Below are 24,705 nucleotides of genomic sequence, written 5' to 3'. Positions count from 1 at the left end.
ACTACCGCCAAGTGCACAGCCTCCAAATTGTTCAATCTGAACGATGGCATGGCCCCACTTCTGAGCAATCTGGGCTGCTTTTGTACAGTAAGGCCATTCAGTGCATTGCAAAAGGAGTGTATTTCAGTCCCAGAATTTAATTTTTTCTCAGTTGTAAAAAGCAGTACTTTCAAACTTGGCACAAAAGCTGTTCATATGGAGTGATGTGACATGCATGATGCTCAAGGTGGTGTTCTCAAGCTGCCTGACTATGCAGGTAGCAAAGTTTTGAAGTGAGCCATTATCTTGTTTGGAGCATTTGATCACGCACAGTGTGAAAGTACGGGAACGCGGTGTTTGCATGAACAAGCAATGAACAAGTGACTGATGCCTCTACCTTCACATGCGACAGGCTGCCTTCTAGCTGCAGGCGCAACGACAAAAAGGTCAAACTTTTTTTCTTTCCCATCAGACACTGAACTGCTAGAGAAGTGGAGACGTGCCATCCCCCCCAAAAATGTTAGTGATTTGTCTCTCTACAGACCCTTTTGAAAAACTATGTAAGCCAGATTTCCCACATAGCCTTCACTATGCGGCGCGACCCGTCATTGGGGCAGAAGTTGGCTAAAGCAGTGAATATATTTCTATTTCAAGTCATATGCCATGCACGAACCTGGTAAGCAGCATTCCTTTGCAGCTGCAGAAAGAGGAGAAGGAATGGTACCTGTGAAGTAGCTTGGCAGAGCCGCTCTTAATCCCTTAACCACCACAGCAATATATGGCAGAGGCATGCAGGGAATGGGTGTGGCATTACTGTCAAAACAAACATCTCGTGTGCTGTGCCCAATCAATGCCTACTCCTAAAACCGGTTTGGTTGCCATGGTGAAGGGGTGTTTGCTGTGTAGAGATGCTCACTTCCCGAGTTCAGCAAAAGGTACGTCCCCTGAATGAATGTGTTTGTCAAAAACGTTACGGTCCCACGGACATCATTCAACATGACAAGTTTTCAGTGAATGGGAATGTGTTGTCAGTGTGATGTCAGCTGTCCAAGGTGAAGCCTGACGCTCTACCTAGGATATCTGGAAAAGTTCCTACAATACATAACCAAGCTGAAACCATGCTCTCGGACATCAATAAAGCGATTTCGCATCAAATCAAATGCCTGCACAGCAGTGGACATTTTGGACAACTTGTTCCCAAGCTATCAGACCATCAGTGATGCTATTGAAGCAGTTAATAATTGTGAGCCCGTCGACACAGATTGCTCATTAGCGCCACTGCCTCACAACTCGAAATGTTAAAAGAAGGCACTGGCTGGAACAAAACCTTTCTAGTTTTCCTTCCAGATGCTGTATATGGTTAACATTCAACTTTAGACAAAGCCTGCCAAACTGTAAAACCGTTACATAATCCTGTGCTGCACTGACATCATCCTCATCTTTTGGACAGTAAACATAAAATTCCCAGAGAGTGGAGGGGAAAAGTAGAGCCAATAAGAGGTATTATGCCGACACTCCTTTTTGTGCTCTTTGGCAAGCAAAATGACCGGCATGTTACAAAACTAATTTAGATAAAGATGCTAAGGAGCACTGAGGTACAGTGCTGCAGTGCTTACCTAAAAATGCTACTATTCAGAACAGTAGTAGTCTATCGGGCAGTCGGAAATGCCGTGCCGCAGAATTGACATTTTGGAAATAGTGGGCCCCTGCTCACAAAATGGTAAAGCTATGCCCACCAAAATGCCCTACTTATGAACAAGTAAAACCACTCTATGGTGAATGTAAGTTTTCTTTTGTCACCGTGAAACCACTCTCCGGTGCACAAGTATCACGGCTGAAATCAAATGCACTCTGCTACCAGAAGATAAACGCCACGATACCGCTGCGCACAGCAACAGCCAGTGCGACATTCCGACTTGCTCATCAGCTTAAGTCACAAACGCTTAACCATGCATTAAACCTTCCAAATAAATCCCACGCCACATAGTGATCAATGTACCACAATGTAATGCTAAACTTACAATCGTGCCTACTATAGCCAGGCGAGCAAATGAAGCACAGCACAAGTCTAATGAGTGTCTCCTGCTAACATGGCCTTTGGCTTATAATGCACTGCATTGTGGTCACGCATGTAATTGTAGGTTAATGAGTACACTGCATGTTTAAGCAGTATGACAGGTCTCCATGCAGCAGCCAAACAATTGTTGGTAAAAAGCCAGCTGTGGTACTACCAGCAGTTCTCTTTTTCCATATAAGCATCATCCAGGCTGGGATTACTAAACTGTTGCAAATACAGCACTTCCACTGCAATCTTGCATAAAGAATTAAAGATAATAAATGACAGCACAGGTGTGTAAGCAAGTTTTTCTGCTGCAAACACACCAGTGAGTGAATTCAGTGGTGTTGTTATGGCTGCCACTATAAGGAATGTCAAAGTTTAAGATCAAATGAACGTTCTTGCTGTTATGTATATCAAGAACAGAAGTAGAAGAGAATCTAATAAAGAAGGTGGGTACTTTATCTGGTAGCACTTAGTGCAGGTCTCTAGTAATTTCAGCTTGTGATGCGCAAAGTATTATTCATCTGTCTGAGCGCACAATGTAATCAAATAAAGCTTGCCAAAGAAGTGCTTGCAATGTTGGCACCCAGACCACAACCAAGATCTCTCAACAGTTCCCTTTTTCCAAGAGAGCCCAACCACATTACCAGACAAGGCTCACCCAGTTTGAAAAAGGTACTCTGCTTGGTCTGCTGTTTGTAGCCGGAACACGTGTTGCTTTTTCGTGTAGTCAGTAGCCTTCGCTGACAGAGAGTGATGAATTCGGATGGAATTGTGCAAGCTTTCATATAATTGGTTTTTCCTAAATCCCTGCTCATCCTGAAATGAGAATAGATATTATTAAATGTGGCAGCAGATGCAAATGCAAATGAGCAGACATGATTAAGTGGTGAACACAGAGCTAAGGTACAATTATATAAAGGACCTGCACATTACACACTTTCAATCAGCGATAATAAAAGGTAATATAGGCACGCAAAAATGTCAATGTAAAGCTCCACCATTAAGCATGTATGCCATGTCGAGCAGCATACAGAGGATGTGGCTAAAGTTGAGATAAAAGACTGGTGCCTTTTAATTACCGTATTTACTCGCATAATGATCGCACTCGCGTAATGATCGCACCCCTGAATTTTGAGGTCAAAATTCCATTTTTTAAATTCCCCGCGTAATGATCGCACCCCGAACATGGAGCCGCCTGGTGGTTGATCTGCAGTCACCCCGCAGCGAATGCATTCCGACGAGTTCCCAACCTAGTCTAGTAACGTTGGTGTTCCCATGATTCCATGCTTTGCGGCGTTCGCCATTTTGCAATTCGGCAGTGTCGTAGCGTGCTTTGTGTTTTTGTGCGAGTTTACGCCATTTCACCATGGGGCGGTATGCCAGTTACACCGCCGCGTTCAAGCTCAAGGCTGTCGACTATGCACTGGAGCATGGCAACCACGCTGCTGGTAGGCATTTCGGCGTGGACGAAATGAGGATACGCTATTGGAAGAAGCAGCGCGAGAAGCTGATGGCTACGAACAAGACACGGCGGGCTTTCCATGAACCCAAAACGGGCAAGTTCCCTCGTGTTGAGGAGGCGGTCCTAGAATACGTGAGGGACCTGCACAAGGATGGTTGTGCAGTGTCATTAGAAATGATACAGACGCAGGCGCGCACAACTGCCAGGAAGCTGGGAATCGCCGCAAAGGATTTCGGCGCTAGCTCCGGTTGGACGACTCGCTTTATGCGACGGAATGGACTTTCACTGAGGCGGCGAACGTCGTTGTGCCAGCGGCTCCCAGCCGCGTATGAAAGCAAAGTGATAGACTTCCATCACTTCGTCACTAGGCTTCGCGAAAAATGCGGTTACCTCACGTCGCAAATTGGAAACGCCGATCAAACTCCACTGACGTTCGACATGCCCTGGAATACAACTGTGAACGAGAAGGGTGCTCGGAGCATCCTCGTGAAGACGTCTGGCGCAGAAAAACAGCGATGCACAGTCATGCTTGCTGTTACGGCCGACGGGCGGAAGCTGCCACCATACGTGATCTTCAAACGGAAGACTATTCCGAAGGGAAACTTTCCCCGTGGCATCCATATACGTGCACAGATGAAAGGGTGGATGACTGCAGACCTGATGGTCGACTGGATCAAGACTGTTTGGGGAAGAAGACCAGGAGTATTTCTGCTTCCCTCGCTTCTGGTTTTGGACAGTTTTAGGGGTCACCTTGTGGACAGCGTGCGTGCCAAGCTGAAAGAGCTGCGCACGGACATTGCAGTCATTCCTGGCGGCCTGACTTTACTGCTGCAGCCTCTCGACGTGTCTTTGAACAAACCGTTCAAGGACAACGTTTGACGACTTTATGCTGAGTGAATGGCGATGGGCCAGCATGATTTGACGCCGAGCGGAAAGATTAGAAGGCCATCCGTGGAGATGCTGTGCTCGTGGATCACAGAAGCGTGGAGCAGTATCCCCGACGAGGTAGTGGCTAAGAGTTTTAAGAAGACAGGCATATCTAACGCTTTGGATGGAACGGAAGATGACTTCCTGTAGGATTGTGAAGATGCTCCCAGCGACGACACTGCCGTTTCCGATGAGTCGTGCAGCAGTGAAAGCGAGGATGGCGAGGATTCAGACTTTGATTAGAGTACAGATGAAAAAAAATAAATGGGCATTGTGCACTCCATGTGATGCTTAATGTGCGTGTTTATTGCGAAGGTAAGCCTTACTCAGCTTTTATTTTTGGTTGTAATCGAGATATATGTTCTAAGACGTCTGACCTGCAACTTGTTTGCGTTTTCGGTGCTAAAAATTTTTTGTAGAAATTTTACCCCGCGTAATGATCGCACCCCGAAATTTGCGTCAGTATTTTAAAAAAAAGTGCGATCATTATGCGAGTAAATACGGTAAGTAAAATTTCAAAATGGGAGCCGCCGAAAGTGCAACATACAGCCCAGAACCTGCTGCTGTGTACAGACAGATCCCGCAGCTAGTATTAATGAGTCCTGATATATTAATATTTCAGTTAGTACAGAAAAGGTATGTTAGTACTACTGGGTTCATTCCTCAAGAGCGTCGAAAAATGGCAGCAGCGCCGTGCTACCCTCTGCATCTCCTTTTGAAATTAATGAAATTACACCCGTTGTCTGCTGTCACAAGACAAGGAAACCAAAGACAGCAAAAAATTTAAATAATATACAGGCGAGTTCTGCATATTCCTGAATCATGGAAAAGAGGCGAGAGTTGTTGTTGTGAGACATGAACACTGTTGGTCTGTTTATGTGACCTGAGCTAAGTTTCTGAGTCTCTGAGCTGCCTTCCGCTCACAGCCATCATAAAAATGGTAAATAATATTGAGATGTGGGCTCATTTGACAGCTGTAACAATATAAAAAAAAAATAACTGTTGATATTATGGCCCATTAATTAAATGAGCTGATATGCATTTCAAACAGAGCAAGAACTTGTAGTACTAATCCCCGATCATTAAATCATTGTAGAAAAAAAAATGCTGTACATTAGAAGTAGCGGGTCAGAGGCTTGATATACTGCTATTGCTTTTGAAATACTGCAGTAAAAAAAAAAAAAAAAAAAAAAAAAAAAAAAAAAAAAAAAAAAAAAAAGAAAAAAAAAAGGGAAAAAACCCCTCAATAAAGTTACACAATAATTACCACAGGAAAATATAAATATTGCAGAGTTCTACTTTCTTCCACTTAGCTGAGCACTATTTTAAGAAAAACGGGTTTAAATTTACGGAGGAAAGGGTATCTGGGGAGATATAAAAAGAATGTTGTTTAATTCTTACCTTATGTAAATAGAGCACAAGGTCACGCAGAGTTGCACAAAACATTTTCCATCCACGTTTTCCAAGGGGAGCTGAAATTGTCAATATTTCAATGTTCAAATATGACACTGTGTTTGTCAACTTACACATACAATTCACAGCTTAAACTAATTAACTTAATGAAGGAGATCATTTCTGATTATGGCACATAATGGATAAAAGTGAAATTTGTTTTACAAGAAGCACTTTTTACTTTTTTATTTTTCTTCACGTGGCAGGCCTGGTCATTGCAAGCCTGACCACGCCAAGGTGCCATAATTCTATTCTGGTGATTGTTATATGTGCTATATTAGTAAAAGAGTGCTTGTTAGTGCTTAAATGAACATGACTAGTGACACTTACTTCTTTTCCCACCTGGATCTAAACAGCATTTACGCATCACATAGCCCTTCTTATATTCAGTGGCACAATTAGGATTGGGAACCTGAAACAAGGCAAGTAACATAAAATTAAGCAAAAGAATTAATTTCCCAGCAAGAGAAATCTCAAATTTAGCACGAGATGTATAGCATTACTGAACAGAGATAAATGCCAAGCCCATGCGAAGACAAGTGCCCTTGTCAAAACGTTGGCTTGGCTTGTGAACTGAGGCTGCCCCTCAACCCTTGTTCAGTTCTCTTTCATAATAATAAGCATTAGTGATTTAAGGCGACTGGTAGTTTATGCAATGCAAAACACAAAACCCATACCATTAAGAAGTTCTTTCAACAGACGGCAATCTCTGCATAGCATAACAGGCAACGTCAACCAAATATTTCCATGGGAACATAGCATTTTGCCAATTCAAGAATTGAGAGGTTAACAGTATAGTGAGAGCTGCACAAGGTAAAATTTAACATGGCTAAAGGAAATTCTGAAAACTATTTGTACCAGCACTCAGGTACATTATCAAGCTTCTGTGCTTTGACCAAAAGTCATTTCTTGGTGTTGGCTTTGAATGGCTACATATTTTGCATGCTTATGTACTAACCTGTTCCCTCTCTGTGCTTCTTTACCAGAGTGACTGACTTCATAAATATTCAGTAATGCATGGCAACAAGCAAATGCAAGAATCCAGAGATGTGACTTCTCGTCTGTGACATAGTTATCACAGTAAGTTGCTCATTGGAACAGACTTCATTAGGTTTGAATGTCTCTTAAGTAGAAAAATTTCCGCTAAGTATCAAGCTGAAATGTTCAGGGTGATTTTTTTATTCTATATAAATTTTTATTTTAAAACCTTTGAGGTGTGCTGCTGAGGTCTGTGCAGGTTGAGTGAAAAGCAAGGCAAACATTATTGCCAAGACTGAGTACAATAACTAGACAGTTTACTGAAACTGACTAATTAACTCATTTTTTTTTTCTATGGAGTCAAGATTATATACTGCTAAACTGGAAACCATCAACAAAGAGGGTGAGCCACGTATTCAAATTTTCTTAAGATGCAATCTGGTTAGAAATATTGAATGTCAGAAATACGCTTTTGAAAGCCCACTGAATTGGCTTTCCCACATTGAATATTTATAGAATGGTGTCATTGGCAAATTTTACACACCAAATACGTATGCCATTCTTGTATTTGATGATGCAGAAGTTAACTTGATTTCTGCGACAATATCACGCGCATAACATTATTTTATAAATTCGCAATGCGGGAAATCTAACTAAGCAAGCTTTCAAATGTGTTAATTGCTGAGCTGGTTGGTTGTCAGACATTATAAAGGAATTTCTTCCACATCAAGCTCATTTCAAATGCGTATTTTTGACGTTCAATATTTTGAGCCCCCCCCCCAACTGCCAATAAAATAAAATTAAAAAGCTGGGCTCACTTTCAATGTTAAAAACCTTAAATTTTGCAATATAATCTTGAATCCTAAGATAAAACAAAAATCTATTCCCTACATTTAGTTAGTTATTGAGCTCTGTCAAGTATATGCCGTGAACCCAGTACCAGCTATGTCGCTCGTCATAGATTTTGCATCTGTAAAATCTTGACATAACTGCATTTTCTCCCATAGGCAGGGCAATACAGAGTGAAGTGATAGTTATATAAGCATACTATTACTCTCAGGGGTGATTTGAGCCATGCAAAACCCAAACTTCTCATCTTGCAGAAATCAGCAAAATAGGAGATAATATAAAGGAAAGAAAGGTGGGGAGGTTGGCTGGCGGGAAGAAGACCCTGGCCTGCTACTTCACACTGGGGAAGGGGAGTGCACTACCTAGCTTAAGATGTAAACAGCAATGGACCTCTGGATAAATACCATGAAAAAAAGTCAATTTCTGTCTGACCCTGCCTGCGGTTTGTTTTCTGCCTGAACATTATTATTATGTTAAAGTGTTGTGCACAACTTCTAACAATGCTAACTTCTAACAACTTCTAACAAACTTCACTGGTCAACATGAGTGACTTGGAATATGCCTGCAGCGTGCTGTATTGCTAATTACCTTCAGAATACCTAAATGTCCTTTTGATTTCGCTTACATACGCTTCACTGTGACATCTGCACATGATCCTGCCAAAGATGCCTGATGTTGCTCTGCAAATCGAAATGTCGAACCAGGATACATCGAACTTGAAGGGGATTGTAAAATAGTTCGATATATTGATAATTCGATATACAGAAATCAGCTTGAGGAGCCACTTGCGATGGTGATAAATGATATTGTATTTGTCGCATAATCAACCCACTCGCATAATGAATCCATCCTCCACTTTTGCCGCCGAGAATGGGGAAAAAAAAAAAAAAAAGAAAAAAAAAACGTCAGTCGGTGACAAGTCCCTCCGTTACAGCCGTGGCATCCACAGCTTATTTAATGGCAGCGCACCAAGATGCTGTTCAGCGATAACATCACAGCATGCTTATCTTTCGACTATACTGGAGCGAACAGTACTAAAAGCCGGTGTCATTATCGCAGCTGACGGCATGCTTTCGTATATTCATAGATGCAAGAATGGACGACTCAACACATACTGCAGAAAACGTCAGACGTTCTGTCTGCCACGGGCTGAGCTGGCTGTTAGCGCATGCGTAGTGCGTGCTGCTGTGCACGCAGACTGGGAAGGAGAGAAGAAGGGGAGAGAGAAAGCTCGGCAGAAGAATGGGCACACCCTTGCGCTTCACTCTATCCCGTTGTTTCCCCTCTCCCGAACACTACAGTTGCATTGGCTGTGTCTGCTCTGTACCGGCCATTGCCAAATTGGTTCCCTCTCGTTCTTTCACGCACATGGCTTGCAAACGTGACGTGCTGGCGCACGGCAAACGATCACCGTAGATGCGTGCTTCTTTGGGAAAAAGGTGCAGCGCTGCTCTAGACCAGTTATCGCCGAACTGTCCTCTCAATTCTTCTGCGCATGGTTTGAAAACATCACACGGCAAACAACCAAGGGTGATGCGATCGCCTTTAGGGAAGGCGCACCTTCTATTGCGTGGTGCGGAGTTCGATATATCGAACGACCGATGAAATTGGAGTTCAAAATACAACGCAGCTTCCCTATACATTTACACGAAATTTGCAAGGAGATATCGCGCGAGTTCGATATAACCAAAATTCGAATTATCCGGGTTCGACTGTTGAAGTGAAGAGTGAAAATTCATACTTTCGATTACAGAGACCTAATCATCATCATCATCATCATCATCATCATCAGCCAAACTGTACCCACTGCAGGGCAAAGGCCTCCACCGTTTTCCTCCAATTAACCCGGTCCTGCGCTATAGCTGCATCCACCTGACCCCTGCGAACTTCTTAATCGCATCCACCCACCTAATTTTTTGCCGCCCCCTGCTATGCCTTCCTTCCCTAATAATACTCTAAAATAACAGACATCTTGTTTTGTTTACTTTATGTCCAGTCGTCATTTTTTTCTGGTTTAGTAGTGGGGGAAGCGTGATAAGAAAGGTTTTACATCTTGAAACTGCATGTGGGCCGCAATGGATGCCGTAGTGGAGATGTCCGGATCAAGTTCTACTACTGGAGTTTATTTATTACCCTCTTACATTGCATATGGCAGGAATGCTATTTTGTCCTGCTTCTGTTGAATTAAGGTCGTCTAGGTCAAGGTTTTACCCACAATCTTTAGCACAGTAGCCAAACACCTAAGTCACAAAGCTACCGTGGTGATTAATTTTTCCAGGTTTATTAGCCTGTCGATATGGTAGTAGTTTTTCTTAACAAAGAAGAGCCAGACTTAAAGTTAGCATTTTGTTAATGAGAAAAAACTGAACACATTGACTGCCAACCGGTGTACACGTTGACAAAATTTTCGACTGTGTAAACAAGTGCTTCCAAGTCACAATCTGCTGATGTCAGCTACTCGGCACCGGCACTGCATTTTTTTGTCAAGAAGTGTGACAAAGGCTGCAAGAAACATTATGCGCACAATATTTACTTGTAGTGCAGGAGTTAGAAGTTCAAAAAAGTTACCATATCCGACTGTACATCTTAAAAGGCACCCTATCAATATACAGTGAATTTTTTTCAATATGGTGTCTTACTGATAGTGTGGCAATCAAATGAAAACAAATGCTAGCTGCTTCGCAAAGTACTGGATGGTGACATCATGTTCAGCTTCTGTGCTCTATCACAGTGGTTTCAAAATGCGTAAAATTGGTGCTTTTTATGCAATATATTCCTAAATAACTGCTTGCAAGGCGATCATTTTTCTCCCCAACCTCGCTTGGTTCAGTCTGCACAGCCATCAGCAATGAATGTGTAACGGTGATGCTACAGAAAATAATTTCATTGCATGCATCTGACCCTTTTGTCAAAAGTCTGGAGGAACTGTGCCCAAAGGTACAGTTTCTGCATTAGCTTGGTAATTTAGCAATTTAAATTAACATCAGAAGTGCGACATATCTGTATGCATAGCCAATGGTCCTTGGTGCAGCTAGATGACAGACAAGTCTTTGACACTAGCTTTACATGTCAGGCATCAAAGCACATACGTCACACATGCGCTGTTTAGAAATTTGAGAAAGACACTATGACAACCTGAAAACATGGTCACAAAAGTGTGTGCATGGAACATCAAGTTGAGCAGCGTCAAGATATATTTAGATCCCCATAAGCAATGTTCATACTTCAAGAAAAGGATTGTGTCCAATAAATCCTGTTGGTCTGGCTTCAGAAGAATTCGTATGATTATCTTGTGCTGGTGCTTCCTGCTCAGAGTCATCCCTGCAAAACAAGAACAGCCACGATGTGAAACGAAATCCAGAGCTTAAAACTCCTTGCGTATGCTCAGTTCACAAAGGTCTATTACATGACACTGAATTCAGAGCAAGTTCACAATAGTTTCTTGCAAAACTTTTACTGGGCATGCATTATCATGTTATGTCTTCAGAGATACGCATGCCATGCTTAGCAATTCTACGATACTCCAAAAGGACCTGACTGAACAGAACTGTCACGTAGACAGGAAGTAAAGGAACTTAAAAGAATGAAGATGAGGCATGCAATAACGCTGACTTTGATCAGTTCAAAGTCAGTGCCATTGTGTGCGTTGTCTTTGTTCCTTTGAGGTGTGCTGTCTCCAGGCACGTGTTGAACCAACTAGGCCAACTGTCTGAGCTAGTACAACTGTCGAGCAAGAATGCCTTCACATTCTTCGAGTTAACCTTCCCAAAATCTTGCTATACAAGTCTGGGGCATGTAGTACTTGCACTACATTATTCAAACTAATGGGACACTGGAAGGTGAGCAGAGCGGTTCTTAAGTGAAACTGGTAGCAGTTTTACCACAGTTTCTGCTAACGGCAGGTGAATAAACTCACAGCAATTAAAAAATTGCCACGGCCTACAAGCTACCATTCTTTCAATATGTGCCAGCCTCCTCTTTTGTTGCTTTTGCTCTTTTTTCTACAGCGTAAGCACCCCATGTTGCAGAAAAGCCAGCATCGGTGCTGTGGTAGTAACACGAGAATCATCTTTCTTAGATGCACATGATTTTGTATCAAAGTTACAAAGTAACCGTTCTTTGTGCAGCGTTCAGTATTCCGTAATACCATTCCACTTAGCATCCATCCGCTAGTCAGGTTGGAGGAGGCTACTTTTGTATAGGGGTTGTAACTGACAACTTATGTACCTCTGATTACATGAGATTAATTCTAAGTGTAGTTGTCCGCTGAAAAATGAGACAGATAGTGTGGCTTCCCTTCCCCCCCCGAACTATCTTAAACAAAAAAATATAAGAATTAGCGGAATGGAAAGGTGCTGTTAAAGGCACTATCTCGTCTACTATCAAGGCAAAAGGTCAATACAATGAAGAGTGAACATACACAGCCCATTCGAGTGGTGCCGTTTTGATGGACATGTAGAGCGCCTTTAGCACATCTTTGGGGAAGTTCTCGCCTTCGTTGAGCTCAGCCAGGTTTTCAATGAACTCCAGGCAGGTCATCTTGTGGCCAACATTCTATGTTGATAAGCATAGTGAAGTCAGATACAGTCATTCGCAGTGAACAAAAAGAAACCTGTAGCATACAGTGAGAAAAAAATGAGCCACAATAACCTATTTATTTTCGGTAATGAAAAAACCAATACACATTAACAGAGAACAAGAAATAACGCAGCCAAGTCTGCTGCAACTTACGTGAGGAACTGAAAGAAACTGTGCATTTCCTAGCTCTAAGCAAAATCTAGAAGCATCTATCAATCAAGGACAAATAAATAATTATATGGTAAAGGCACTGGATAGAAGGAACTGCAAGAATAGAAAAAAGCAGAAAAATTCATGATGTGTAACCTGTGTCCTTGTTCAGTAACACATATTTAAAGAAAATGAGGAGTCCTTCTAATATAGCATATACGAAAGGAGCCAACAGCCACAGCAGCCAAGAAAAGTATAAAGGAATCCACACGCACGCACACATACACACGCACATGCACACACACACACACAAAATATATGTATATATATATATACAGTCGTGCCTCATTAATATGACCCCCGTTAATATGGACAACCCGAATTATGGACAGTTTTTCTGGGGACGAAACTTTTTCAATGTATTTATGCCTCTTTATATGGAAACTCGCTGTCTGGACAATAGACAGGGGAAGAATGCACATGGCCCACTTGGGCCCATGTATTTTTGCCTCGTTAATATGTACAGTGCTTGAAAAAAAGCAGAGGAGCCTGAATGCAAGTTGTGCGCCGCCCCTGAACCTATGCGACAGTTGATACGGCCGGATGCCTGAACGAGTCCTGTGAAGAACCAAAGCGGGCGTGTCGCCGTTTCAGGGGGGGGGGGGGGGGGGGGGGCAAGAGCAGAGAGGAATGTACACAGCAAACCGAGGGTCAGCAAAGTAAGAAAGACCCCAAAGGAAGGGAACCGGGAGATTTCTGGGTGCAGCGGAAGTGCCGCAACGAGAGGCCACAGTCCACAGTCGGGAAAACAGCAACATGTGGTTGCAATCAATTCTGCTGAACGTGAACAGAGAGGCCGGTAAAAGCGTAAGAAAGAAATGACAGGAAGAAAAACAAGTGCCTAAAGTGGCGGCGGGAACTGAAGTTATTCTTTCCAAAAGCGCAATGTGTGTTCCATGAAGCCGTTAACGCTTTTCGGTGAAAGTTAAGACACATTCACAAAGTAGAGCGACAAAAGAAAGGCGACTAGCACGCAACTGGGACCGGGCATTCCGTCCTGGACGTATGTGCTTCCCTCTCATGCTCCTGGTTTTCGTCCTTGTTGCGCTGCCGAACTGCCACATTTTGCACCCCAAACGATCGCATGTCAGCTTCGCTTTGAGTCAACGATGCGGCCTTGACAAGGTCTGAGCTCTTCGTAGTCGGCTAGCCGTCGTTAGAAACTGTACTTCAGCTTGCAGTGTTTATTTCATAGGAACACATAGAAACGGTGCCAAGAAGATGGAATGTTCGATAGCTCTCTGCATAGCAGCTTGTCAACTTGACTCCCTCGTTTCCTTACGGAAACAGTAAAAGGCAAAAAAGAGAGAATCAAAAGAATGAAAAGGCAGGAAAGTTAACTAGGCAAAAAAATGCAAAGCATCTAGAGCAATCAGTGCCGTTTTGGACTGGGCCCAAGTTAAACTAGGCCTCAGCCTCACCAGGCCGACGGTAGCATCGATACTACAGGACTCTGATAAATGACTCAACGTCGGCATCGCAGCATCAGCCACAGTCCGACAGTGCCCAGTGCAGTTCGAAGAAATGGAGTCAGCCTTGCTAATGTGGTTTGGGAATGTGCGTGCAAATGGTGCTGTCGTAAGCGGCGAAATGCTTCAAGAGAAGGCTTGTTCCTTCTCCTCCATCTTGATAGGTTTTAGCTGATGACTTACGAAACATTTCGTTCAGTAAAACAGGGTGATGTTTAGTGAGAAAAATTATTCTACACTCTGGCTAGACGTGACTACTCAAGAGGATGGCTGACAAGTTTTAAGAACAGACATGGCATCTCGAGTCGACGGATCCATAGAGAATTGGGTAGTATTGACAGCTAGGCTGTTTCCTCGCCTCAGGAGAATCTCAAGCAGCTGCTTAGCGGTTACTTAGCTCAGTGATGAGGCCACTTTGGAAGTGGCGGTGAGTAGAGAATCGGGCACTGATTCATCGGCCAGTGAGGAGTTCGTGCTCAACAGTTCAACCAACACAAAACCCACCATCACGCATGTCATGGTGCACGAGTCGCTTCAGACTGCAGTACAATTTTTCGAGGAGAATGATATCAAGGATAATGCACTCAAAATTGCCGGTGTTCTGTAAAATTTTGAGTCCAGTGCACACCGTTATGTACAAAAGCAGTCATTAATTACAATTTTTTTCCTCAATAAAATCCTTTTCGTTTTTATTCATGACTCATTATGGATGACTCACTTTATGGACAGTTTTGGACCGAAACCAAAGTGCCCATATTAACGAGGCACGATTGTATGTATGTGTATATATATATATATATATATATATATATATATATATATATATATATATATATATGTATATATATATATATATATATATATATATATATATATATATATATATATATATATATATTATATATGTATATATTTTTTTAATTGTTAGCTACTGATCAAAGTGAAAGTTATAATGTAAGTTATAATGTAAGCATTTTATGTCTGAACACAATCAGAAGGTAAAACACCACATGTCGCCTACAGGATGCGAACCCACAACCTCCAAATCTCACATAAGGTGCTCGTTGGCAGTTGGCTTTTTGTTTCAGCGGCTGTTGGCTTCCTTCATACGTGCCCTTGTTAATAAATAAAACACAGAAACAGGCGAGCTCAAGAAGCAGGCCCTTCTGGAGCCAGAAAAAAAGAAAAAGAGTTACAAAGTTGCAAAGAGTGCATGCTCTTTTCCATATTCGCATTAATTCTGAATGTGCACAAGTGTGAGGCGATAAGGGACAAAAGACTATTTTCTAATAAGCATCATAAATTGAATTCAGTATGATAAAACATTAACACCCTTGACTGGTGAAAGTATTGATATTGAGCGTTCAAAAGTAATGACTGAAAAAGCACGGATGGAAAAAAAAAAGCAAAATACACATCACAATGCTACCAGACCCCCTTGATCAATGCTTGGTTTAATTTCATAAGCCTCTACGTCACGCAGTATTTCCTCCAGTAGCATACAATTTACTCTGCATCAAGCATAAATGCACCTATAAGTTGGAACAAGAACACAAGGGGAGGAATCAATGTTTGCCTGAAACAACACTCCAGAACCTTCATGTGATGTGCTAAACTTATACACACCACTGGGGAGAGTGCCAATACACTCTGGAAACAAGCATGACCCAAATTTTCAACTTACTCGCTTCTTCCGACGACCACCTGACTGAAAAAAAAGGGGCTCATGATATACTACCACACAAATGATGTCATGCTTGCAGATTTCGTTACATTTTTCAGCCCAAGAAGGTGCAATGAAAAATGGTAAACAAGCTCAAAATCTCCATGTATGCTAGAGGGTGAATAGAAATAACTGCGTATGAAACCTGTCAAGAAAAAGCTACTGTTCCAGGTGGAAATAGTGGCGAAAAATATACAGATACCATGAATGGATCATGATACTCACCTCACTGTGAAGGTCAGTGTTCAAGAGCATTAGTGCGCATGTGAGAGTGTGCACAGCATCTGCAAAGGATAGCTGCCAATTAGCCAAAGCAAATAACGAAGGAAGGATAACAGAATAATCATAGTTAATGCAAAGAAGCTCTGAGCATGGTACAAGTTGGTTACATATGTAATTAATAGGTCCTGAACACTGGCTTAAACAGACTGAAAAAACTGTAAATAGAACCAAGCCGAAATCAATAAAAGTAAAATAACTTTGATTAATGTTTGAATATACTTTATTTTTTAGAGGTGCGCAAATATCAAATTTTGGTGTGCAAAGCAAACACAAATAGTAAAAATTTGGTGGGAATCAAATCAAACATGTTCGGAAATTATTGCAGGCTATTTTAATATACCTTCAAATATCAATGCAGATAGTTTAGTCTAAAAATAAATGCTTTTTTTTAAGGCACAGCTACCAAATGAAGGAGACGAAGTATAGCAATTTTTGTTTCCACTCATCATGAACTTAATTTAGCATACCTGTAAAGTTTACCAGGTGTTAACAAGAGAGGGGCAATCACCTAATAGTAGCAGTTGTAGTCTCACTGTAGACTAAGCATCTTGTTTACAATTATTGAAACAACTTTTCAGTGTACAAAATCTAATACAACTGTTTGACTTCATGACTACATGACAAAAGAGCTTGCGCAGTACTGCCATGACACAGTGGCCATGCAAGTACCTCCTTGCTGTGATGAATTATCAGAGCAGTAAGCTGTAGGGTAGTGCTGGTGAAAGGCAACAGGAGAGTTCAATGAACACAACTGCAATGAATTGAGCTAGAATGCGAGTGGGACTACACTCACTCAGCCGCCTGAATAAAAAGTGCTGGCCGTGCAATGCCACTCCAAATGCAACGTTCACAACAGCATGTAGCCGATCTAGATACCATGTGGGCCCATGATGGGCCTAACCCATATATTTGCACGTCAATAAGGCACGAAAATGAAACCACACTGCATGATTGGCATCGTCTTGTTTCTCTTGTGCGTGCGGGCCATGGTGTGTGCTGTGTCTGCACAAGTTGGCTTCCTGGTTTTCCACGCGAGTGACCAACATTCAAAGTTCCGATACTGCAGCCAGTGGCTGATCAACAACTGCGTGCAGTAGCATCGTTTTCGGAGTTACCCCTGTCTCATGCCCACCAGGCTTCTGTTTCAGCTCAAGACCTCAAGACCAGCCAATACACACGCACTGACTGGCAACATGGCCATTGGGATATGCTTGTCCAGTGGTTCTACTAATTCCATTGACTTTTGTGTTGCTTTTAATTCCGGTGGGGGGTTGCAAGGGGTGTGGTGTTGTAAAGGAAGCTGGAAAATACTTTTAGATTGCTACACTGGTGGGAAGCTTGCGTTTTTTCATTGCATGAAGGGCTGAGTTTACAGTGCATTCTAGTTCACTTTAACTGAGGTGTGAGGTCACGGTTAATGCATTCTATCGAGATGCAGTGCCATTGCTTTAATGCATACCCCGATGGTAGCACCACCCTCACTCGAAACAAAAGAGAGTTCACTATGACTGTGGCGAGTGTAAGTGGACTAAACTGTACAGGTCAGCTTCAATTTGCCTTTCAGTGTCTCTTTAATCTATCAGAACATCAAATAGTTTTTGGCTTCAGCCATAGCCTAGAGATGTGTGCATTTTATGCTTATGACAGCAAGAAGGTCAGATGGGTTTTTCAAGCTGAAGCCTTCTGTTTACTGGTTATATAATCATGCAAGAAGCTAAGTTTTTGTAAGCGAGTAAGAAGACAGTGACCAGACTTAAATTAAAGAGGAGCATGTAAAGGATTACACTATACTCTGTCTACATGCTCCAGTCAATGCAGGTCAAAAGGCACTTGCACGGAGGCCAAGTTTATGTTCTAAGATAGTCAGATCGTAGCAGCTCAAGAGCAAAGCTATTAAATACCTGTTTCATTCACAAATTAGGCAGGCAGTCATTCATATTACACTTCATTCATACATGAGACAAAGGATAAATTTTGCTTCTTTAGCTGTATGCCTAAATGTTTTCTTTTTGATATCCGCAGACTATCGTACAGCAGCTTAAAGTGCGCAAGAAGTTTACTTGCCAGAAAAAAATAAAAAGGAGCAAAGGAAAAAAATATGTCATGACTTTAAAAATGAGACAGAACTGCTTCTCCCAGCAAACCAAATGCAGGCCACAAACGTGAACCAGTGCAAAGTATTAGGTATAGTAATATTAGCCCTAATCAATATAGTTTCACACTGCAATTGACAAGATCTACAGTACCACTCTAAACAAACTGACTCTAAAAGCTCTTCATGACAATAAGGTTTCCATGCCACCATGGAGATATACTGCAATAGCAAAATAGTTTTTATTACTCAATGTTGCCAAACTCTAATAGCGGCGCACAATATTCAGGTCAGTTGCTGGGCCTATTTCTTCCTTTTTCTGCAGAAATCACCCTCACTCTGTGCAACACTCTACACTAAAATGTTCAAAAGCGTTAACGTGTCCCTAAGATATGGCATTAATTTTTGTTAGGAAAACAAAATGAAGGAGTTGCAATAGTGTTCATATAGTATATACACAACTGCCTAATAAATTAATGCAAAAAACCTAATATACTGCACACACCTCATTACAAAAAATACGAACTAAAACAAAGAGAGCTTGGCTGTATATTTAAGACTAAATGAATGCCATATGTTATGAATACCTCAATCGTTTTTCAAGTATGACACAACATGCAAGAAAAAAGTAAAGCAGAATATATATGTTTTCCCTTTGTACATATTTGGCATACTTTACTTAAAGGGTAAGTCTGTCTTAATTTTCATAGACTCTGAATACTTAATGCATTGACTTGTTGCTATTTAATTAATTGCATTAAAACCTGAGACACAATATACTTCAGTATCTTAAACTTGTAATACAATTACACGAAAGGCCACTAAAACCCATTCGAAGTGTGTGGACCCCAGTGAATCCCTTTTTTCAACCAATTGGTACATCAACATTCAGTTCTCTTTAGATGTGAAAGTACCTTGAGTAGCTTATATATTGTACAAGAAATGATCCTAATCCTAAGGCTGACTTCATAGCCACTAAAAGGAATACAAAGGCCACAAGGCACGTGGCAACGTGTCCAACTTACCTGTTCTCTAACTCTAACAATTATGGGAAGAGACTAATAGAGTTTATGATGCTGTTACATGGGATGGCATTTCTAACTCTGTTCAAAATGAAGAACGCTCAGCACACTTTGAAAAGCTTTTCATTAAACACAGTGAAAGCTTGTTAATTTGCATTTGTTTAGTTTGGACATCCCGTTTATTCAAATGAACGCTTTGGCCCAGTCTGCTTCAAGAATAGTTCAACAGCTCCAATGTAACAGAATTCTGTTTTTTGCATCATTATCCGGACCTGCCATTTCTGAAAACAGCATTTTCTTTTCAATCCATCCCTAGCATTAGTTATGGCTGCATATACTGCAGTGCATAGTTCAAGAATTCTACAAAAGATTTTTTAATATTTCCCCATAATTTAATAACTGATAACTTGCTGCAGTTTATTTAAGCTGTTGTTGCCATGGTCTGTTACTGCTCTGTATCTCATTCGCTGGGGTATGCATCGACAGCTCACTAACTCGGTGAAGTGCTTTTTTGCAGAATGAGTGGGCTAATGCCTCTAACTAAGTTTAAATGGGCCCAGAAGCATATATTAAACAAATGCAATATTAAAGCTCAACTCAACTAAAATGCCTAAGAAAGCATCACATATCAGCAGTTCAACACGCGTTGTACCACTCAGTGAGTAACGCGGGCGCTGCCGAGAGGCGGCGTCACGATATGTCCTCGCGCCCAGTACTGCATCCTGGCAGTTTCTGACATCCTCAGCTAAACGCGTTCAGAAGAGTCGTTACCTTCCTGACCACAAGTCATACGATTGGCGGAACACCGGAACCGGATGTTAGTTCCACTTCCGGTTCCGGTGCTTTCACTAATCGTATGACTTGAGGTCAGGGAGATGACACTTCTGAAAACAATGCAAACATCGAAAACGCTGGGGTTTCAGGACCTCATCGGGATTTTTCCAAAGCCAAACAATGAATGGCTGGCAGCGGTGGTAAGCACCACGGTAGTGCTAACCATAGAGTTTCTTACTCTTACCTAGAGGGAAAGCTGTGCTGCCGTCTATGGGAGTTTACATGGAGTTTCCAGACGGCCAGTTCAGCCACCATGGGCGCTCAAATCATCATGGGCCGGAGAGCTACCGAGTGCAGAACTACAACTTTTGGCCAAAACTAATGCAAAGATAAACATTTTTCTACCGTAAATTATGTCCTAAGATTGCATATTGTGACTATAAATTGCAAAAAGAGAGAGAAACAGCATGTCAGTGTGAGTTTTATTCAATATAAGCGATGGCTCTTTCTCCTGTTGGCTTAGTTTTGAGCAGCACAAATACCAATATTTCACATTTAATAGGCAAACTTTGAAATAAAAAAACGTAATGAAAATATTCATGGTTGTGCAATCACTTAAGGAAGTTTTTAGTGGCATTTCGGGAAACAGAAACCATTTATTGGCGACGTCTGCTTTTGCGCCTTCGCTACTATGGCTTTCGCGGTCTATGTACGCACCTTCAGATGATGCTGATAACGAAAAAAAAAAACATTGCAGTAACGCCACTCCACGTATTCGAGCAAAACCGACTGTCCCGCAACAAGTAGCACACCGGCTCATGATTCTTAGCGCGCCCATGGTGGCTGAAGTGCAACGCCCTCAGCTTTCCCTCTAGTTAGTGTAAGGAACTGCATGGTGCTAACCATAGCACACCAATCCAGGAGGTCCATTGTAGCCCTTCCATCACGGGCCGGCGCAGACTGTACAAGGAAGGAAAAAAAAAAGAATTACGGAGAATGAGACGTGGGAGGTACCTTGCGATTTGAAGGTGCCCGGGTTGCAGTCGAGGTAGCGTTTGGAGAAGTGGACCAGCACGCGCTCGCGCTCCTGAGTCTCGCCAATGAGGCAGAACCGATGCAGGAACATGCGCAGCGCCGCGTCCAGGGTCCGCCCGGAGAACTCGAAGAAACGCAGGTACTCCTCCGCCACCACCCGCGCAAACTCGTTGCTGCGGTGCACGGACATAGGCGTCAAGGGCACGCTCTTTGTTATTGCGCGTCGCTTCTTTCCCAAAGAGACCCACGCAGTGCCCACGCTACTTACGGCTTTCAAACCAGCACTGCCAAACACACAAAACACACTGCCGCTTCGAGAGAGACCGGAAAGCACACCGCTGCCATAGGGGCTCCCTCCCAATGAAAGCTTCCCGCATGAAAGGACAAACCGCGTTTGACGTTAAACCGTTGAATATGTACGTAAACCGACCCGAGCATTCGCACGTGCGCAGGAAAAGCGATGCCAGCTACAGCGCCACGATCTTCGTTACATGTCCGCTGAAGATCTCGGATCAGAGGAAGAAACGATCAAGGCACCAGTTGAAATAATAATAATAATAATAATAATAATAATAATAATAATAATAATAATAATAATAATAATAATAATAATAATAATAATAATAATAATAATAATAATAATCAATCAATCTTTATTTAATGTGCGCAGGAACAACCATGTGGTCTTTGTGCTGCAGCACAAATAAAAAAAAGAAACAAAAACGAAAAAGCACAAACATGTTTACACACACAGAGAGAACACAAAAAAAAGAAATAGATAATACATGAAATGAAACTGAGACGAAAGTATCACGGAAAGTAAGCAAACAATGAGTAGAATCACTTATATACACAGTGAGATAAATTTTGAGCACACCAGGAAAGGAAAAAAAAAAAAGAACGGTAGATAGAAGAGAAAAAAACAACAAATAACTGACATTGATTATAGTAATATAGAAATATACATAAAATAAACAACCATTAATAATAATAATAATAATAATAATAATAATAATAATAATAATAATAATAATAATAATAATAATAATAATAATAATAATAATAATAATACAAACAAGAAGAAGAAACCGCCCAGTCGAGTCGAATTATAAATGCTGATCTGGCCGTTATTAACGACCAGATGAGCATTTATAATTTCGAAAAACGCACTTATCCTTCGCGCTGTGGTTCAACTAGTTTGGGATCGCGCCCGCGTCAAGGATTGACGCGAATGGACACCGCCGAGAGCGCTCCGCGGGCGACCGCAGGCGCGCAAATTTCAAATGCCGCCAGAAATGGCCCAAGCCGGTTAGGGCAGAGCGCGAAGGATAACTGCGTTTTCCGAATTCTAAAAACTAACATGGCTATTTTACCGAGTGTCCGGATGTCTTGAGCCAAGGGTAAAAATAAAAAAAAATAAAAAAATAGAGAGAGGTAGGCGAGGAAAATGAGTGGCATATATTGCTGGCAATCAACTTGCGCACCACAGACTATTTTTTTTTTTTTCAATTATTTAGTCACTTACGATTATTCACCTAAAATGCTAACTACTGACTTTAGCCCCGTCGTGATGGCACAGTGGTTACGGCGCTTGACTGGACTGTTGTGCCCAGGGATGTGGGATCGAATGCCGACAGCAATGGCCGCTTTTCGATGAACGCGAAAAGCTAGGTGCCCGTGTGCTGTGCGATGTCAGTGCACGGCAAAGGACCCCTGATGGTAGAAACTTCCGGAGCCATTCACTACGGCGTCTCTCATAGCCTGAATCGCTTTGGGACGTTAAACCCTTCAAACCAAACCAAATCAAATACTGACTTTAGGCAGCAAATAGAATTTACAAAGTTATGGCGAGCCATGGAGGAAGGAAAAAACTTAGGAGAGGTCCTGACGTCACTTTTTTGAAGCCTGCATGGCCGCGCGGCAGCGCCGCGATCGGACGCTGCAATGTCTCTCTTCTTTAATTTACCCTCCGCACTTTCTCCGCGACGCTCACGTACCTCGGACCCCTAGCAACGCTGTTGCTAGTGGCCGGAGTTTTCATAGCAACAGCGATGCCGTTGCTACTGGCTCGAATCGGCTAACCCTAAATTTTGACGTCACTTTCGCCACACTTTCTCCGATGCATTGGGAATGGCAAGAACCTCTCCTTAATTGTTTCCTTCCTCCAAGTAGCGAGCACTTCCAGAAACTTTCTTTCCATTATATGCGATAAGCCCTCAAGTATTACCTTTTTCCCAGCTACAAAAAGAGCCCACGAAAGACACACGAAAAAAAAAAATGACACGCGACTAGACCATGCGCGCCAAGATAGTGCTGATTTAACATACTGAACCAGCGAAAGACACAAAACACAAGAAAAGTAGTACACAGGACAAAGCTAGTCACGTGTACTTTTCTTGTGTTTTGTGTCTTTCGCCGGTTCATTACGTTAAACTCGCACCTTTAAACTAAATATCATTTAATTAATCTACTTAACTAACTACCTAGCTAACCTTATTCACATGTTTTTTGACGTTCGCAAGACAGTGAAATTACTAAGCCGCAGACGACACCTCATTACATCAAAAAGCCTTTCATGAAAATTGGCGGTAGGCATCCCGAAACACCGGGCACAATAAGTGGCCAAATGCATTACGAGGCAAAGAAGCGAAAAAGATTACGCACCACGTTGAAAATTCAGTGGCGCAGGCGCGGCGGTTCAAGAGAATGATAACTTGGAACAGTTGACAATATTCGAAGCAACGAACTCCCGAATTGGCCGTTGTTGCCAATTGTAGGGAGCCTAGCTTAGTAATCAGAGTTCACGCTAGAAGCAGGTATGGAGACCACGCCCGACTGCTATGGCTGACTGAATTGTGCTAGGGAGAAACGGGAGCTTCACGCCCGTTCAACTTCGCGCGCCATCACCATAATTCCATGCCATTTGGGCAAGATGGGGATATGACCCTAGAGACAACAACGGTGGCATAGTGTATACGTATGTATGCATGCGTGCGTGTGTGTGTGTGTGTGTGTGTGTGTGCGTGCGAGGGAGAGAGAGAGAGAGAGAAGGTTGCGGTAACCTTAAGCAGTTCTTCGATATTAGTCAGCAAAAGTTATTTGACAGAATGGTCGAATTGCAAAACCCTCAGAGCCGACAGCACTGGCTGATATATTTTTTTTTTTTTTTTTTTGCAAAATAAAACGAGACGACTAACCCAGCGCAGGGATAGCTTATTCAGCTTTCTATATGTAGTAAACTTAAACGAGGGGAATACTGAACAGCGTATAAACTTCGCCCGAAGGATTAGCGCAAAACTACCCATATATACCATGCACTGGGTTCCGGTAAAAACGTCCCCGCAAAAAAAGCCCGGAGGGAATGTCCCAGGAATAAATTCCTCCATAAAAACGTCCCCGGAAAAAAGTTCCTTTTTGCGAAGTAGGAAAAAGTGTCCTCAAACGGGTGAAGTCAAATGTACAGCAACATCAATCTTTCGTCTGGCCTGTGGCTCGGCTTGAAGTGCTCCGAAAAAATGGTGCTTGGCTTAACATAAGTGTGAAAAACGGCCGCAAGTGACTTTCACACGATGAATTAGCAAGAAGACACTAATGAAGTCGAGCCCCTGTTTGCTTATCTGACCTTGCATCTCCTTTTATGATTTTAGCTTGAACCTGATTTAATTTTTTGTTTTTGTTTCTCGATGTGTTTCCTCGTTCCACGTGTTGTAGCTCTTAATTGGGCTATAAAGACGTAGACTGTGATTCTAGATGGCAATGATGTATGCTTATGCGGGGTGTTCACAACAACAACAACAAAAAGGGACAAGTG

At 42.2% G+C, this 24,705-nt stretch overlaps 1 protein-coding gene across 2 annotated transcripts in view; it reads right to left on the bottom strand.

The window, feature by feature from the left end:
- The window catches only part of Efa6 (Exchange factor for Arf 6), a 279,435-nt gene that overhangs the window by 19,112 nt on the left and 235,618 nt on the right, over nucleotides 1-24,705 (bottom strand). For both annotated transcript variants that reach the window (XM_084589581.1, XM_084589582.1), the window contains exons 5-11: nucleotides 20,874-21,067; nucleotides 15,915-15,973; nucleotides 12,130-12,263; nucleotides 10,934-11,030; nucleotides 6,213-6,294; nucleotides 5,832-5,902; nucleotides 2,700-2,857 (exon numbers count right to left, since the gene is read on the bottom strand). In XM_084589581.1, coding sequence (XP_084445707.1) covers nucleotides 2,700-2,857; nucleotides 5,832-5,902; nucleotides 6,213-6,294; nucleotides 10,934-11,030; nucleotides 12,130-12,263; nucleotides 15,915-15,973; nucleotides 20,874-21,067 — 795 coding nt within the window. The remainder of the gene's footprint in view (nucleotides 1-2,699; nucleotides 2,858-5,831; nucleotides 5,903-6,212; nucleotides 6,295-10,933; nucleotides 11,031-12,129; nucleotides 12,264-15,914; nucleotides 15,974-20,873; nucleotides 21,068-24,705) is intronic.

Source organism: Amblyomma maculatum, chromosome 1 (assembly GCF_055883805.1).
Source record: "Amblyomma maculatum isolate TAMU_Amacu chromosome 1, ASM5588380v1, whole genome shotgun sequence".
Lineage (NCBI taxonomy): Eukaryota > Metazoa > Arthropoda > Arachnida > Ixodida > Ixodidae > Amblyomma > Amblyomma maculatum.
The sequence above is the reverse complement of the archived record's forward strand: the minus strand, read 5'-3'. Positions and strand labels throughout refer to the sequence as shown.